This window comes from Danio rerio, chromosome 1 (assembly GCF_052040795.2).
Source record: "Danio rerio strain M-AB ecotype USA chromosome 1, GRCz13ab, whole genome shotgun sequence".
NCBI lineage: Eukaryota > Metazoa > Chordata > Actinopteri > Cypriniformes > Danionidae > Danio > Danio rerio.
The window spans coordinates 46,959,430-46,976,642 of record NC_141021.1 but is presented as its reverse complement, the minus strand read 5'-3'; the positions used below and the strand labels follow the sequence as shown (position 1 = coordinate 46,976,642).

The window sequence follows — 17,213 nt, the reverse complement described above, 5'->3', positions numbered from 1 at the left end:
ATACAGTAAATGTCTACATATCTGCACTGCTGGTATGTTTTGCACTAATGAAAGATGTATAAATGTAAAATATTACATTTCTGAAAAGATGCATTAAATGACTCTGAAGAGTGGAGAAATGGCTGCCTCAAGTTCAGCGTAGCATTACAGAAATAAATTGCGCTGTAAAAAGTTGCTGTAAAATTTACGGCATTACTCGCAATTTTGGATGCCAGTAATACTGTAAAGTTTACAAGTGCATTATAAATTAACAATTACAATTGTGCTGTATCTTTTCAGCTCAATTGGTATTGTTAATTTACAGTGTGTTTGTAAATATTACAGAATTACTGGCAATTTTACAGTATTACTGGCAATTATTACAGTATTACAGGCAATTTTTACAGTGTTACTGGCAATTTTTACAAGTGCATCGTAGATTAACAATTACAACTACACTAGTTTTTCAGCACAATTATTATTGTTAATTTACAGTGTGCTTTTGTAAATTTTACAGTATTACTGGCAATTTTTACAAGTGCATCGTAGATTAACAATAACAACGACGCTAGTTTTTCGGCACATTTGTTTTTGTTAATTTACAGTGTGCTTTTGTAAATTTTACAGTATTACTGGCATTTTTTACAGTATTTCTGGGAACTTTTACAATATCTCAATATCAATTACAAACACACTGTAGTTTTACTGCATAACGCCCCATTCACACGTCAACGCTTCCCATTCACTTTGAATGGGTGACGTCAGGCGTTGTCGAACTGCATTGTGGATCCGTCGGCGCCGCTTTAGAGGCGTTGCTCGCTGCAGAAGTTGGGAGTAGCTCAACTTTTCAAGCGCTGACGGAAGCGTCAGCCAATCAGATTGCTGTATGCAAATACACCAGCAAGACAGTGGCCTATTGCTGACTGAATTTCATTGGCAGACGCATCTATGACGATTGCTTCAGCCCCAACTTCGGACACGCCTTCAGTCAAGCGTTGACGCTAAAAAGTTTACAGTGCACTTGTACATTTTGGCATCCAAATTTACAGCCTTTTTTACACTGCACTTTTTACATTATATTAAAAAAGAAATCATTAACTAAACATTTAAAAACTTTTGATTGGTAATTATGTGTAAAACGTATATATTATGCTTAAGTCAGTGTGCATGCTTGATGTGCATGTGTTTGCATGTAAAGCACACTTATTCTTCCTAATGAAGTATGAAACAGCACCAAAATGTGTGTTATTCTGCACATGAAAGCTGCATTAGCGTGACTGCTCTTGCATGTCTTTAGCTTCAGTGCTGCACATTCAGTGCTTTGGCTTCCTCTCGCTCTGCATTTTGGCATGCCGTTCTCAGCCAATCACAGCACAGATCTGTCTTCACGCCCTCACGAGCCCACCTTCTGCAACATTAACACAACTGTCCTTGCTTTCACTCACATGTCTGTTTCCCTCACGTGTGCGCGTCTATCTTTATTTTTACACTGCCAAAAACAAGATCTAGGATCCACTATATACATATATGCTCTATAAATGTATTATTAGAAATGTACATTTTATACTGGGTTGCAACAGATTTAAAAACATCAAGATTTCTTCATTTTTATGCACATCAGGCTTCATTAAGTATATGATAAACATTGTAATATTGTGAAAAATTTTAAGTATATTATAAAATAACTGAATATATGAGCAATTCCAGCATTATGGATGTGACATTTGAAGTAAAAACTCAAATTCACATAGAAAGTATATATTTACATTATATTGAAATATCTGTTTATATTTTCCAAAACAACTAACCACAGAGTAATAAGATCAGAAAAATATCAATCTGTCAACATGTTTTGTACTTAAAATGAGGAAAATAAACATGCGTTATGGATGTAACCAAAAAAGTCTGCGAGTTTGCAGTATATAACATAATGTGTAGAAATTCTGTGAATTAAACTATAAAACCCCCATAAAAGTATGCTAATCAACAGGATAACAGTTGGCTTACTATAGAACAAACATTAATTAAATCAATTTAATTAAATATTTTTGCTCTTTTTTTTTTTTGCATTTTTTTCTTGGTTATGGATGTATCAACCCTGTGTTATGGATGTGACTGATGTGAAATTACCACTCGTGTGACTTTGATAAATCAAATAAAATTTACTAAAAACATTGACAGAGACAATTTTGAGTATGTCTAAAGTAAAATACTTGCGAAATACTTGCGTACACAAAAGAAAATAAAAAAATAGAAACGGTTTTGGTATTTTGTTAAAATAAATGTCTTAATAGAAATAGACATTTTAATCTGGGTTTCAAAATATTTGAAAACATCAAGATTTGTTAACTTCTTATACACATCAGGAATAAATATATGATAAAGGTTTAGGTACACCTGTCCAACTGCTCGTTAATGCAAATTTCTAATCAGACAATTACATGACAGAAACTCAATGCATTTAGGCGTGTAGACATGATCAAGACGATCTGCTGCAGTTCAAACCGAACATCAGAATGGAGAAGAAAGGTGATTTAAGTGAGTTTGAATGTGGCATAGTTGTTGGTGCCAGACAGGCTAGTCTAGGTATTTCAGAAACTGCTGATATACTGGGATATTCACGCACAACCATCTCTAGGGTTTAAAGAGAATGGCCAGAAAAAGATAAATATCCAGTGAGCGGCAGTTCTGTGGGCGCAAATGCCTTATTGATGCCAGAGGTCAGAGGAGAATGGCCAGACTGGTTCCAGCTGTTAGAAAAGCAACAGTAACTGAAATAACCACTCGTTACAACCGAGGTCTGCAGAAGAGCATCTATGAACAAACAAGACTTCCAACCTTGAGGTGGATGGGCTACAGCGGCAGAAGACCACACTGGGTGTCACTTCTTTCAGCTAAGAACAGGAAACTGAGGCTACAATTTGCACAGGCTCACTAAAAAACGGACAATAGAAGATTGGAAAAACTTTGCTGGGTCTCGATTTCTGTTGTGATATTCAGACACAACAATATGAAAGCATGGATCATTTTACCTTGTATCACTGGTTCAGGCCGGTGGTGGTGGTGTAATGGTGTGGGGGATATTTTCTTGCCACACTTTAGGCCCATTAGTACCTATTGAGCATCGTGCCAACATCACAGCCTACCTGAGTATTGCTGACCATGTCCATCCCTTTATGAGCACAGTGTCCCCATCTTCTGATGACTATTTCCAGCAGGATAATGCGCCATGTCATAAAGTGGAGTCATCTCAGACTGGTTTCTTGAACATGACAATGAGTTCACTGTACTCAAATGGCCTCCACAGTCACTAGATCTCAATCCCATAGAGCACCTTTTGGATGTGGTGGATTCGCATCATGGATGTGCAGCCGACAAAACTGCAGCATTAGGGCAGATCCGAAGGCAAAAAGGAGTCCAACCCTGTACTAGTAAGGTGTACCTAATAAAGTGGCCTGTGTGTGTGTGTGTGTGTGTGTGTGTGTGTGTGTGTGTATAAAACCTGTAAATGTATTTGAACATAATTTATTCCTGTGATTTAAGGCTGAATTATAAGCAACATAATTTACCAAAAACAAGTTTAGAATCGATCATATAGAGTTGAAGTCAGAATTATTAGCCCCTCTCTTCTTTTTAAACATTTCCCAAATAGTGTTTAACAGAGCAAGAAAATATTCACAGTATGTCTGATAATATTTTTCAAAATTATTCGCCCCTTTAAGCTATATTTTTTTTTCGATAGTCTACAGAATAAACTATCTGCGTAGTTAAACTAATTCACCTAGTTAAGCCTTTAAATGCCACTTTAAGCTATATAGAAGTGTCTTGAAAAATACCTAGTCAAATATTATTTACTGTCATCATGACAAAGATAAAATAAATCAGAATAAATTAAAGTTATTAGAAATGAGTTATTGAAACTATTATGTTCAGAAATGTGTTGAAAAAATCTGTTAAACAAAGATTGGGGGAAAAATAAAAAGAGGGGCGAATAATTCTGACTTCAACTGTATATGTGCTCTATAAATCTATCGTTAGAAATATGCATTTTATTCTGTATTTTATTTATTCTGAAAAACATTAAGATTTGTTCATTGTTATGCACATCAGGCTTCATTAAGTATATGATAAACACAGTATTATTGTGAAAAATATTGGATTATAAAATAACTGTATATATATTTTAAGATGTGATACAAAGCTAAATAATACACAACATTATTTTGGTTTTCAGTGTCCTTTCAGAAATCATTCAAATATGCGAATTTTCCCATGTTAACATGTTTAACATGTTAAAGTAATATCTCACAATATTTCTGTTGTAATGCATTTGTGATCAAATAAATGCAGCATTGGTGAGCAGAAGAGACTTTTTACAAATATTTCCTTAAAATATAACAATAAAAATAACATCATTCATGCATGCCAACCCAAATTTTATTTAAAAAAAAAGCTTTTTCCAGCAGCACTTTTAAAAGAAAATGTGACCTGCAATCAATTTAATGTATCTGTATTTCATTGCATGTTAAAAGAAAGCGTTCAAGCTTTTTTGTTACCCGTTAACAGTTTGTATCTTACCGGTTATGTGAAACTACACGATTATTATTTGCCATTATTTACTGTTTTGTCTTAAAAAAAAAAAAGCGTTTCTCTTTTAGCTTATCAGCCCGCTGAACTTTCCCACCCTCCTCTTTTTGTTCCAGATTTTTTGGATGTCTGTGATCTTTGGATGTTCTGACTGTCAAATTTCATAGTTCGATGCTGGCACACATACACACACGCCCACACATAAACACACACGCACACACAAACACAAATATACACACGCTTGTCCCGAATTGAACTTAGTTAAAGTTGTGTTCAGTTCATTTGAGCTGCGTGTGTAAACTAATTTGACTAAAACTACTACACAATAAACCCCTCTGTTGTTGAATTAGTGTTAGCCGGAGTGCAGTATGTCAGAATTAAGTTCATGTCAGCTTCCCGAAAGTGTTTCAGTTCAATAACATATATTTATGTGCTAAAATAGAAAGTGTTTGTAAGAGCTGGGAAAGAACTTTTTCTCATTGGCAGTCATTTGTCGTGTAGGTTGAGTTTGTTTGTTTAGTTTGAAGAGGACGATGTGTGTGTGTTGTTGGCACAGGGGGGCAGGAGTATTCATAGCTCATATATCCATAGCTATCATACCTGTGCTGTACCCACACAAATACAATTGCATGCTCAAGAAATTAAATAATTAAATCAATGAATCAATTGACTGCTGATCGATTGATTATGCAGTAAATTTTTGTATAAATATAACGACACGTTGAATTATTGCATTTTTTAAAATAATATTAATATAATTAATATATGCTATTATAATATAAACCAAATATAAATATAATAATATAAATAAAATATCTAACTATTTATTGTGGGGCCGTGTTCGTGTGGATTTCCTCCGGGTACTCCGGTCAATCTAAAGTCATGTGCTATTGTCTATAGTGTATGTGTGAATGAGTGTATGAGGGTTTCCCAGTGATGGATTGCAGCTGGAAGGGCATTTGCAGCGTAAAACATATGCTGGGTAAGTTGGCGGTTCATTCCACTGTGGGGACCCTGGATTAAAAAAAGGGATTAATGAATAAATAAATGAATACTACATTTCCTGATGAAGGGATAAAGGCAGTTTCAAGCCTCAAGCTCCTAATGCTCTCTAGTGGCAGTGGACAGGTATTACAGTTTGAACACATGCTTTATTGTTAGCGTTCATTTGTTCCTCTGTCTTCTTGTATGTTTCTCTCAGTTGCCGAATATGTTTGGAAACGTGCGGTCCACCATTCTTTCGCTCATGATCGGCTCGTATGCCTCCTCCGCGGTCACCTTTCCTGGAGTCAAGGTACAGTCACTGTATAGAAGTGAAGTCATTTACACATGACCATACTCTTCTCCTGCTATTCAGCATTTGACCCTGAATGTTTTCTACCCATCTGTCTCTCTATCTGTTTGTCTGTCTCTGCCTTTCTGTCTGTCTGTCTTTCTATCTGTCTGTCTGTCTCTCTCTGCCTGTCCATTTGTTGGTGTCTCTATCTGTCTGTCTACCTGTACGTCTATCTGTCCGTCTCTATTCTTCTGTCTCATTATCTGTCTGTCCATCTGTCTGTCTCTCTTTCTATTTGTCTGTGCGTTTCTTTCTCTCTATATGATAATTTGTTTCTCTATTTCTGACAAATCTGTCTGATTGTCTCTATATTTCTGTCTGTTCATCTATCTGTCTCTCCGTCTGTCTTGTCTGTCTGCCTGTATATCGATCTGTTGTTTTGTCTGCCTCCACATCATCTGTCTGTCTCACTCTCTCTCTGTCCTGCAGCTAATCTATGATGTCGGCGTGTCGTTCTCTGTGATCTTCTGGCTTTGGGCCGGGTTTGCCTGCCTCGTCTTCCTCAACTGCTTTCTAAACTGGCCTGGAGAATCTTTTCCTGCTCCAGAGGACATCAGATACATGTCAGTAAAATAAAATGCAAGAATCATAAACGCATACACGGACAACATTCTATCAATTATCATATATGAGTATATGACGATTCAAAATGGGTATATCACACTCTACAAGTCAAACATTTGGATCAGTATTTTACTCAGAAGTTTTTTTTAAAAACGCCATAAAAAATAATATTGTAAAATATAATTATTATTTTGGGTGATGCAGTGGCACAGTAGGTAGTGCTGTTGCCTCACAGCAAAAAGGTCGCTGGTTCGAGCCTTGGCTGGGTCAGTTGGCGTTTTTGTGTGGAGTTTGCATGTTCTCCTTGTGTTCGCGTGGGTTTCGTCCAGGTGCTCCGGTTTCCCCCACAGTCCAAAGACATGTGGTATAGGTGAATTGGGTAGGCTAAATTGTCCATAGTGTATGATTGTGTATGGATGTTTCCCAGAGATGGGTTGTAGCTGGAAGGGCATCCGCTGCCTAAAACATGTGCTGGATAAGTTGGTGGTTCATTCCTCTGCGGTGACTGCGGATTATTAAGGGGACTAAGCCAAAAAGAAAATGAATGAATGAATAATTAATATTTGTTCTCTATTTGAATATATTTAAAAATGTTTTTATTTGTGTGATTCCGCATGGTCATGATCAGTTATTATAGATGCTCACAGTTATTAATTGTTCGTAGTATAATCAATGTAAATAAAAAAAACCTGTTTCAAACAATTTTATCTGACAGACTGGCACAAATATGTAGACATCTTCATTCTCACAACGAGTTTCTGAGTTCTCTCACCCTTCTAAAAGAGTTTGAGACTGGTTATGAAGCACTTCACCTCAGATGTTATTTCTTATTCTTGTTTATCTAGTAGATAACTGACCAATAAAAAATATAATAAAATTAAGATACAACGATGTGCTTTTATTTTCTCTGTCTCATGTGCGGCAATGCCCTTAAATAATGTAGCCTTTGACAGCAAGCATCGGTTTTTGTGATTGAAATAAGAATAAGGGATGATGGGGTGGGGTGGTGCTAGATATGAGCGTACCTTTGAATAAAAATCCTGCAGGCGACACCCCCCCTCTCCCTTCATGATTGTGAAGCACTTTGGGTGTATGGCCATACATGAAAAATGCGCTATATAAATACCCACATTACATTACAATACATTACATTACATGTGTCATAAATCTCCTTAGAGTCAAAAATATGAAGTATTGAAATATGAAGCATTACTCATAATAATCAGAAATGTTTTGGGCAAAAAAATCAGCATATTAGATTGATTTCAGAGGGATTTGTGACATCTGGAGCAAAACTTAGCTTTGATACACACACACACACACACACACACACACACACACACACACACACACACACACACACACACACACACACACATACACATAAATAAATAAACAAACAAATAAATAAATAAATAAATAATTCATTCATTCATTCATTCATTTATTTATTCATTTTCTTGTCGGCTTAGTCCCTTTATTAATCCCAGGTCGCCACAGCGGAATGAACCGCCAACCTATCCAGCAAGTTTTTAAGCAGCGGATGCCCTTCCAGCCGCAACCCATCTCTGGGAAACATCCACACACACACTCATACACTACGGACAATTTAGCCTACCCAATTCACATGTACCGCATGTCTTTGGATTGTGGGTGAAACCGGAGCACCCGGAGGAAACCCACGCGAAGGCAGGGAAAACATGCAAACTCCACACAGAAACGCCACTGAGCCGTGGTTTGAACCAGCGACCCAGCGACCTTCTTGCTGTGAGGCGACAGCACTACCTACTGCGCCACTTCCTCACCCTTCTATAAATTATGTATAATGTAAATAAATAAATTACATTATGAAATATTAATATAGACCATTTCATTGTGGTCATGTCATTGGCTCATGAACATTTCCTGCTTGTTATTAAACTATTTAATAACTGTAACAAGAGGTGATGCAATCATAACTTAATGCTAAAACAGCTCTCATCACATTATTGGATTCTCGAAAGCTATGGAAATTAAAAATGTAAAACAGGTACTACATTGGGACCATTGTTTTTGCTTACATGCTTCAAAATGGTCTATAGGGAAAGAAATGAAATCCTCACAATACTGCAGTTAATTTAAAAAGCAAGTCAGTTTTGGTTAGAAACATTTTACAGGCTGTGCATTATAACTCAATATATACAACAACATTCTAAAACCCTGTTGTGGTTTATTTCACAGTACTATGGGGAAGTTAAGAGGGAAAGAGCTGGACCAAAAGATGACCGACACTAATGTGGTACTGAGAGAGCAAGAGGAGCTCAAAAAACTGCCTTCCAGTGATGAAGCTCCCAGTGATGGAGCAGAAGCACAGAGCAAGTCTCTTAAACACAATGTTGACAAACATTTAATCATCTGTAATGATCGTCAATAAAATAATCCTGATGTTATCTCTGTGGGACGCAGGCTCTCCTCCCTTTCGTCGATCCGTCTGCTCTCCTATCTTCCTGTGGAGCATCATCACCATGGCGATGACTCAGCTCCGGATCATTTTTTTCATGGGTGCCATGAACAAGATGTTGGAGTTCCTGGTGACCCACGGGGACCCGAACCGTGAGCATCAGCCAAACGTTTTAATAGTAGATTTTTAAAGGGGTCATATTGTGCTATTTACACTTTCAGCTTTAATGCAGAACATAGCGGTTTGAGCTTGCAAAAGAGTGCCAGTCATTGAGTATGTTTATATAGACACCAATAATCAGACTTTAATACAATTAAAACAATACTCTGATTAGGAGTCGACCATGTAAACAGCTATTTTTGATTATTTATTTTAATTCAATTAAAGACATAATCGAACTAAACGGAAATGGAATTAAAACGTGGAGTATGGCAATTTTGTTGTCATTATTGAAGTAACCGTGCTATAAAGCTATTACCGTCGTGTAGGACTTTTCGCCGCGTTTTTTTTAACAGGATAAACTATACACAAATGGCTGTTTGACACTATTCTACACTATTTGACACTATAAAGAGGTTTTCTTTCCCATAGGGCTTGCAATATCAAATACCATTAAAATTAAAGCTGCAAGCAGCGGTGAAAGGGACCTCGCACCTGGGCTCTTCGCCGCCCGGTGGCCTTAGGATGACAGAGAACAGCGGACAATAATAATTTAAGCTCAATAAATATAAAAAACCTGATCATGTTAGCTATTTGTGTCATTCATACTTCTGTCAGCAGGTGGCGCTATGACTGTGAATGAATACTCACATGTAGATGTCTTTAGTATAGTACTGTAATCAAAGGTGTAGAATCTATATCATCACTAGAACTTTCAGAGAACACCACCCAAATTTGGGGCTGATACAATCTAATTTGTTGGAGGAGTTTGGTACACTGTAAAACATGTCATTTTGTGTTGCCAATAAGTGGCGCTATGACTAAAAAGATATTGGCCTTGTAGATGTCAGAGGAGAATGGCCAGACTGGTTCGAGCTGATAGAAAGGCAACAGTAACTCAAATAACCACTCTTTACAACCGAGGTATGCAGAAGAGCATCTCTGAACACACAACATGTCTAACCTTAAGGCGTATGGGCTATAGCAGCAGAAGACCACACTGGGTGCATCTCCTGTCAGCTAAGAACAGCAAACTAAGGCTACAATTAATAATAATACATTTTATTCAAAGACTTTCTAGCTACTCAAGGACACTGTACAATCAACTAGAGCAATAAAACAAAGAGAAATAATAAAATATACACAGCAATAGTGCAGATAAAATTAAGTATTAAAAGCCATCTTAAATAAGTGGGTTTTAAGCCTTGATTTGAATAGTGTGAGGGAGTCAATGTTTCTGATGGCAGGTGGTAGTGAGTTCCAGAGCTGCGGAGCAGAGCGGCTAAATGCTCTCTTGCCCATAGTTGAAAGATGAGAAGAGGGAACAGACAAGTGGAGGGAGGAAGAAGATCGCAAGGTGCAAATATGGAGGGGCGAGATTGTGGATGGCTTTGAATGCTAACATCAAGATTTTAAAGTCAATTCGAAAATTAACAGGTAACCAATGAAGCTGCTGCAGGACAGGGGTGATGTGATGAGAAGAAGGGGTTCAGGTGATGATAAGGGCAGCTGAGTTCTGGACCAACTGAAGCTTACGGAGAGATTTATGATTGAGACCAAAGAGAAGAGCATTGCAGTAATCTAAACGAGATGTGACAAGGCTATGAACAAGAACAGCAGTGGCATGAGGGGTAAGATAAGGGCGGAGACGGTTAATGTTGCATAGGTAGAAGTAAGCAGACCGGGTGATGTTATTGATGTGAGAATCAAAAGATAAGGTGCTGTCAAGGATGACACCCAGACTCTTAACCTGTTTAGAGGGATAAATGGAACAGTCGTCAATTAAAAGAGAAAAGCTGTCAGTTTTGGAGAGTGGTTGGTTTGGTACCAACCACTGGTTGGTTTGGTTGGTTTGTGGTTGGATTTGGTACCAACAAGCAAAACCTCAGTTTTTAAACTATTTAGATTGAGGAAGTTAAGAGAGAGCCAGGACTTGATTTCTGCTAAGCATACTTTAAGGTATGTACAGTAGGTGGAAAACAAGAAAAGGGTTTGCCAGAGAGATAGAGCTGGGTGTCATCCGCATAGCAGTGAATCTGTATGTTATATTTACAGAGAATATTACCAAGTGGAAGGAGATAGATGATAAAAAGCAGGGGCCCTAAGACTGAGCCCTGGGGAACACCCGAAGAAACTGTAAAATGCTGGGAAGTGAATGATTTGAGTTGAATGAAGTGAGTGCAGCCAGAGAGATAAGATTTAAACCTGTCAAGTGGGGTATTGGTGATGCCAAGTTTGGATGGTCTAGTGATGAGGGTGCTGTGACATTGGACAATAGAAGATTGGAAAAACATTGCTCGGTCTGATGAGTCTTGAGCTCTGCTGCGACATTCAGATGGGAGGGTCAGAATTTGGCATCAACAACATATTAACAGCCTTTTATTAACGGTTCAGGCTGGTGGTGATGGTGTAATGGTGTAGGGGATATTTTTTGTTACACTTTGGGCCCATTAGTACCAATTGAGCATTGTGTCAACGCCACAGTGTGTGCCCATCTTCTGATGCCTACTTTGAGCAGGATAATGCACCATGTCATAAAGCATGAATCATCTCAGACTGGTTTCTTGAACATTACAATGAGTATTCTTAGTCAAATGGCCACCAGAACTCAATGCAATAGAGCACATTTAGGATGTGGTGGAACGGGAGATTGGCATCATGGATGTGCAGCCCACAAATCTGCTGCAACTGCGGGATGCTATCATGTCAATATGGACTAAAATCTCAGAGGAATATTTGCAGTGCCTTGTTGAATCCATGCCATGAAGGATTAAGTTCTAAAGGCAAAAGGGGGTCCTACCCGGCACTAGGAGGTCCAACCTGGTACATATTATACCCAATTTGCACTAGGATGTACCTAATAAAGTGGCCGGTGATTGTAGTTATTCATTGAACATCAGTGAATATTTACTTCTTTTTGTTTCATTGTATGATTAAGATTAAGTGACAGTATCTGGGTTTCCATCACCCTGTGTGATGCGCATCCTGCAGTATCGCATTCAAATAAAGATCCATTAATTCTCATTGTTAAATTAAAGCTCACTTGTGGTTTTGGTCTTGTATTTGCAGATTAAACGTACTGTAGCAAACATTTCAGACACAACCAATCTGCTTTCTCGATTATGCTTGTCTTGTTTACTCTTAGTTACTAGGTTACCAATACTACAGTCAGCCACTTGATAAACACTCACCAAATTCACATGTAGGACTTTTTGTTTTTGTTTTGCTCATTAAGTTAATATAAGGCATAGCTGACTGTATTATCATTTAAAATTCTATCGTTTATATATAAAGAGGCAGGGAAACGCATATCAAAGCAACTCATATTTGCATAAAGCATAATATGACCCTGTAAATGAAATGAACAATAAAAAAGTATAAATGCTGTGTTAAATGTGCTCAGTAATAGATGGATGAATGTAATTAGAACAATCTTACTGCGGTATGCTACAGTATGTTTCTGCTAAAGTGTGTGTTCGTAGGTAGTACACAAGTATTTTAAGCTGAATTAATACAGCATTGTTTTTATTATTGTATCAATTTGTTTTTTTAGCCTCTGAGGCGTTGGTGAAGGAGTCAGAAGAGCAAGGTAAGAAAAAACACGCTATTTTCACCAATTTCATCTATTTTGGTTTTAATTTGTGATGAAAGCTCAAGATTTTTCAGATATTTACTAATGGCTCAAACCAGCACAAACTACTATTTACTGCTTAAAACACTGGATAAATCTTTTAGTACACTCAGTAGACAATGCTACCACGACATGCTATTTTTTCCATGTTAAAAGGAGTGTCATGATCTGCGATGACGAGATGTGAAATTTCTATTTTACAAATGCTTTCTATTTCTACGATGCAACTATGACAAAGATAACCTCAGGTACCGGTTATGTGCGTTATTCAGTGTTAAATGCAGCAGCAGATAGTTTACCTCAGATCTTGAAAATAAAATAACTAGCGGACGGTTTGAAAATGAAAGTCAGAACTGTGATTCAGTGCAGACCAACAACATCAGTCATCCACTAGCCTGTTAATAATGTTGAAGAGGTTTAATATGCATTAATCACATTAAAAGCTTTTCCCATTTCATTGGGAGTGCAGTGGCTGGTGGTATTAAAATGTTTCCGTCATGTTGCATCGCTTTTGCAGACTGTGTTGCTGATTTTAGAAATAGGTGCAGTAGGTGATTGTCTTCAGAAACATTTGTTGTTGTGCTGGTTGAAAGTCTCTTCACATTTCAATAGTAATGATTAAAGTAAATGATCTAAATGTGTTTATATGTATTTTTATATTCCGTGTAAGGCATAAAAAATGTTCATCAATTAAATAGAGTCAGGCCGACATCTCTCATAATTCCGATAAGTAGCTCAAACTGTCTGTCAGCAAATGTAGATTTGAACAACTGCGCAGCCGTTTGTACGCAACTCCACCGACCACTGTTTGTGCATAGACGTGCTGCGTGTTCACTAAAGAGAGAGAGCACGAGCGCGCGATCGGCAAAAACATGCTGAATCAAAACTTTTTAAAAAACTCAATATTGGAGTCACGTTTGCGCACTGGAGAAAGGATGACACAATGGCTGAAGGATTTCTCTTAGACAGGTAATGTTCTGTTTTAAAACTATTTTAGCTTCACGAAAAGCTGATGTAACGTTGGATGTTGTTTCAAATGGGTTATCTCTTCGCAGAAGTGTTGTTCAGCCACTAAAACCTTCTGGTGAAAGATTGATAAGACTATTTTCAGTTTCATAATGAACCTTTTGCATCAATGATGTAGATTTTAATTAGTTTAACAACACAACACAAGTAAATACCGCTATTCGGCCTAGTCTCTCCCTATATTGTTTACCATGCAACTCTTAATATTCGCTCTGTAATAGCATGTCAGTTTGGCTTCGTAATGAGTGTAATTCCTGCACGTCGCCAGACGAGCACTAGTCGCTTTTAACACTTGAGAGAGAGTTCTTTTGCTGTCATCTTTAATGTGTGCGTGCTCCTGTTTCAGGAGGCGGGGCTCTGGACAGCAGGGGAGGGACTGTGATTCAGAGATTTATGCTAAGCTGTTAGCATTGTGGAAGATCACTTACTGCACCTTTAACTATATGTTGTTAACTATATATAAGCAATATGTAAGTTTTTGACTATTCTAAAACAGGAAAATACCATATGTTTGCAGATATTTAAGAAACGTGATACGTGAGCGTACTTGTTTATCTGAAAAAGTCATTTATTCTCCTTAAAAATGTGTTCCGTGTTGTAATGTCTGTGTTTGTTTTGGTCTCTGTCCACTGCCAGTTTACCAAATTACATTTCAACATCCCAGGTTGCCGAAGTGGAAAGCAAAGCATATTTTATTTCAGCTGCCTCAATGTAGAGGGGGGAAAAAACCCTCTCCAATATTTTGAATTTGGACTGCAATACCTAGTTTAACCACTAGGTTTATTCCATACATATTGCACCTTTACACATTAAAGAGCTTGTTTGTGTTGCAGTGAGCCTGTACTCGTCCATCTTCGGCACTCTTCAGCTGCTCTGCCTGCTGTCATGTCCTCTGATCGGATACATCATGGACTGGAGGATGAAGGAGTGTGAAGACGACGTCAGTTCAGCAGATGGAGAAAAGAGGTGAAGGGGTTGAAGGAGAGGAGAAGGGAGAGAAATGTGGAATGGCTTTGATTTTGTCATTAACCTCGTTGTTTTCTTCAGTCCATCTAGGCCTCCAAAGAGGGACAGAAAGATCCAGAAACTGACCAACGCCATCAGAGCTTTCATCTTTACTAACATGCTGCTAGTCACCTTCGGCATCCTTTCCCTCATAGACAATCTACCCATACAGGTTAGACGTCTATTCATCCTTATGTGAACAAAATTGGGTAACACTTTATTTTAAGCTGTTGTTAAATGTGTATCATGTTCTTACTGTAGTAATTACAATCGTTTAATGGATAATTGCATGAAACTAAGGCTCTGTTTACACTATTATGTTTAAGTTTTAAAACGCATAAGTTTTGCTAAGGTTATGCGTCCACATTACCCCGGAGTTTTCGAGCGCCGAAAACAGCTTTTTGAAATTGCTGGAGAGGCTGTTTTCATTTTAAAACACTGCTGCTCCGGGTCAGTGTGGGTGGGGGAAAAGCGAGACATCTGATTGGGTTTTCCTTAATATTAATTAGCCTACACACAGTTCAGTCTTGCATCCTCTCCTTGTAAGTTCAGACTTCGCAAGTTTCATAAGGAAAACAAACTCCCGAGGACACGTCAGGTAAATCTTCACTGGGAACAGTGTACTCTATAGCCTCAATCACATCACCCTGGTTACTAGGAATGCAACAATACAGTTAGCCTACTGTTCAATACATACCTCGGGTTTTTAGCACGGTTTTCGGTTTGGTTCGGTTCTGATGGCTTAACACATGTGTTATTTTTTTGTGGTATTCTAAATGCTTAGGCAATAGGAACAGTAAAAGGTTAAGGAGAGAGAAAAAAAATGATTTATTGCAATACTCCTTTATTGTACTTTAAAGCCAAGAAAAGTACACTAGTTCCTATTGTGTAAAAAAACAACACTGAAATCTCACAGCTGCTGGTAATCCCCATGTACTGTACAAACTGGGGAACACATACATTCCTACATTTTGAAAGTAAACGTGAAGTTAATAAACATAAATCGACAATTTCAAATAAACATATCTGTACTTTAGTAAACATAAATAAACTACCTTAATTATCTCGGTGCTGGAAAAAAGTGCCAAACGGTAGTCTGTAAGTTAAGGCAGATCGAGTGCTTTTATAAGATGACAAAAGCATGCATCTTCATTCACTAAAAACGTCTGCAAATCTTTAGCGATGAACACTCACCTCCACTGCCTTTGTTATTTTTATGTGTCTCTCCGAATCAGTTGGGTATGTTCACTGGAAAAATCAGCGAGGGATTGTTTTTTGGAGGACTGTATTACATTCTCTGCTATGCTGCCTTCAGACAATGATATTGCTAGGTGATGGCTCCGCAGATGTGCAATCATGTTGGAAGTGTTTTCGGTTGAGTACGCTTTATGTGTAAAACAATGCTTGCGCGTTTTTTCTTTCATTGGCATTATACTCAACAACAAAACTGAAATGTGCTCACACTATCGACTTTCAAATCTGCAGTGAGAAATCCAGCGCTTCCTCGTACTGTTGACTTACTACACCGCCACTTGCCATATTAAAGTGTGGAATAATGGTTAAGCGCACCCTAACTTTAGAGCATGGTGATTGATTATCTACTTGGTGCCAGTTTCCTCATCTCACCTCGTAGACTTACAGGCACACACAGTCTATTTGGAGAAATATAAAATGCACACAAATTATTTAAACGTAAAACGAAAAAAAAATAAATTCACAAGCGAGTATAGAACCGTGGATGTCATACGGACTGGTTCAATATTATATTGAGAATCATGGCATCCCTACTGGCTACGTTGTTTCACCATCTTAACAATAAAATGAAAACAAGATATAAGGAACTATTTCATTTTGATATTAGCAACTTAACAGACGCCAAACATGTTGAGGCTTCGTTTAGCTGCATATTTATATATTTTCATAACAAAACGGAGCCCAGAACATTACTGCCTCCTTTCATTTTCAGTAAAAATACGAAACATACCCTGTCTCTTTTGCTGAATATCAGTTTTAATAATCAATAATCATAAAAAAGTTTATACATTATAGGAAATAAATGTAAGCAATCAGCCAAATGTGCAGAATCAGTGTATGTGATTATATTAATTAATATATTATCTTTGCCCTCAACCAAAACACGTCACCTGAGAACTAGTAATAGATTCAAAAGACCAAAGTCAGGCAATATGTCATTACATATAGACAAGATGAATTCAATATCTTGTTTAACAAATATAGTGAGATTAGATCCAGCGGAAGATCCTTGATAAACCGTCTGACGTGCACAGCTCTCATCGCTGCAGTGCATGCCAGAATGTATGTGTGGTCACGTGATGTGCGTTTTCAGAGGTATAGTGTGGACGGAGAGTTGTTTAGAAACGCTGGGTCAAACGCTAGTGTGGATGCTGATCGTTTTCATTGTAAAACGCAGTTTTAAGACTAAAACGTATTATTGTAAACGTGGCCTAAGCCTAGACCTTACCCTC

The 17,213-nt window shown here is 37.7% G+C and overlaps 1 protein-coding gene across 2 annotated transcripts in view; it reads left to right on the top strand.

The window, feature by feature from the left end:
• slc43a1b (solute carrier family 43 member 1b) overlaps positions 1-17,213 on the top strand; it is a 34,700-nt gene that overhangs the window by 12,815 nt on the left and 4,672 nt on the right. For both annotated transcript variants that reach the window (XR_015475451.1, NM_001083000.1), the window contains 7 exon segments: positions 5,768-5,860; positions 6,332-6,465; positions 8,687-8,820; positions 8,912-9,058; positions 12,619-12,654; positions 14,556-14,688; positions 14,770-14,899. Coding sequence is in view for 1 of the 2 variants with exons in the window: in NM_001083000.1 (NP_001076469.1) it covers positions 5,768-5,860; positions 6,332-6,465; positions 8,687-8,820; positions 8,912-9,058; positions 12,619-12,654; positions 14,556-14,688; positions 14,770-14,899 (807 nt within the window). In the remaining variant the exon portion in view is untranslated.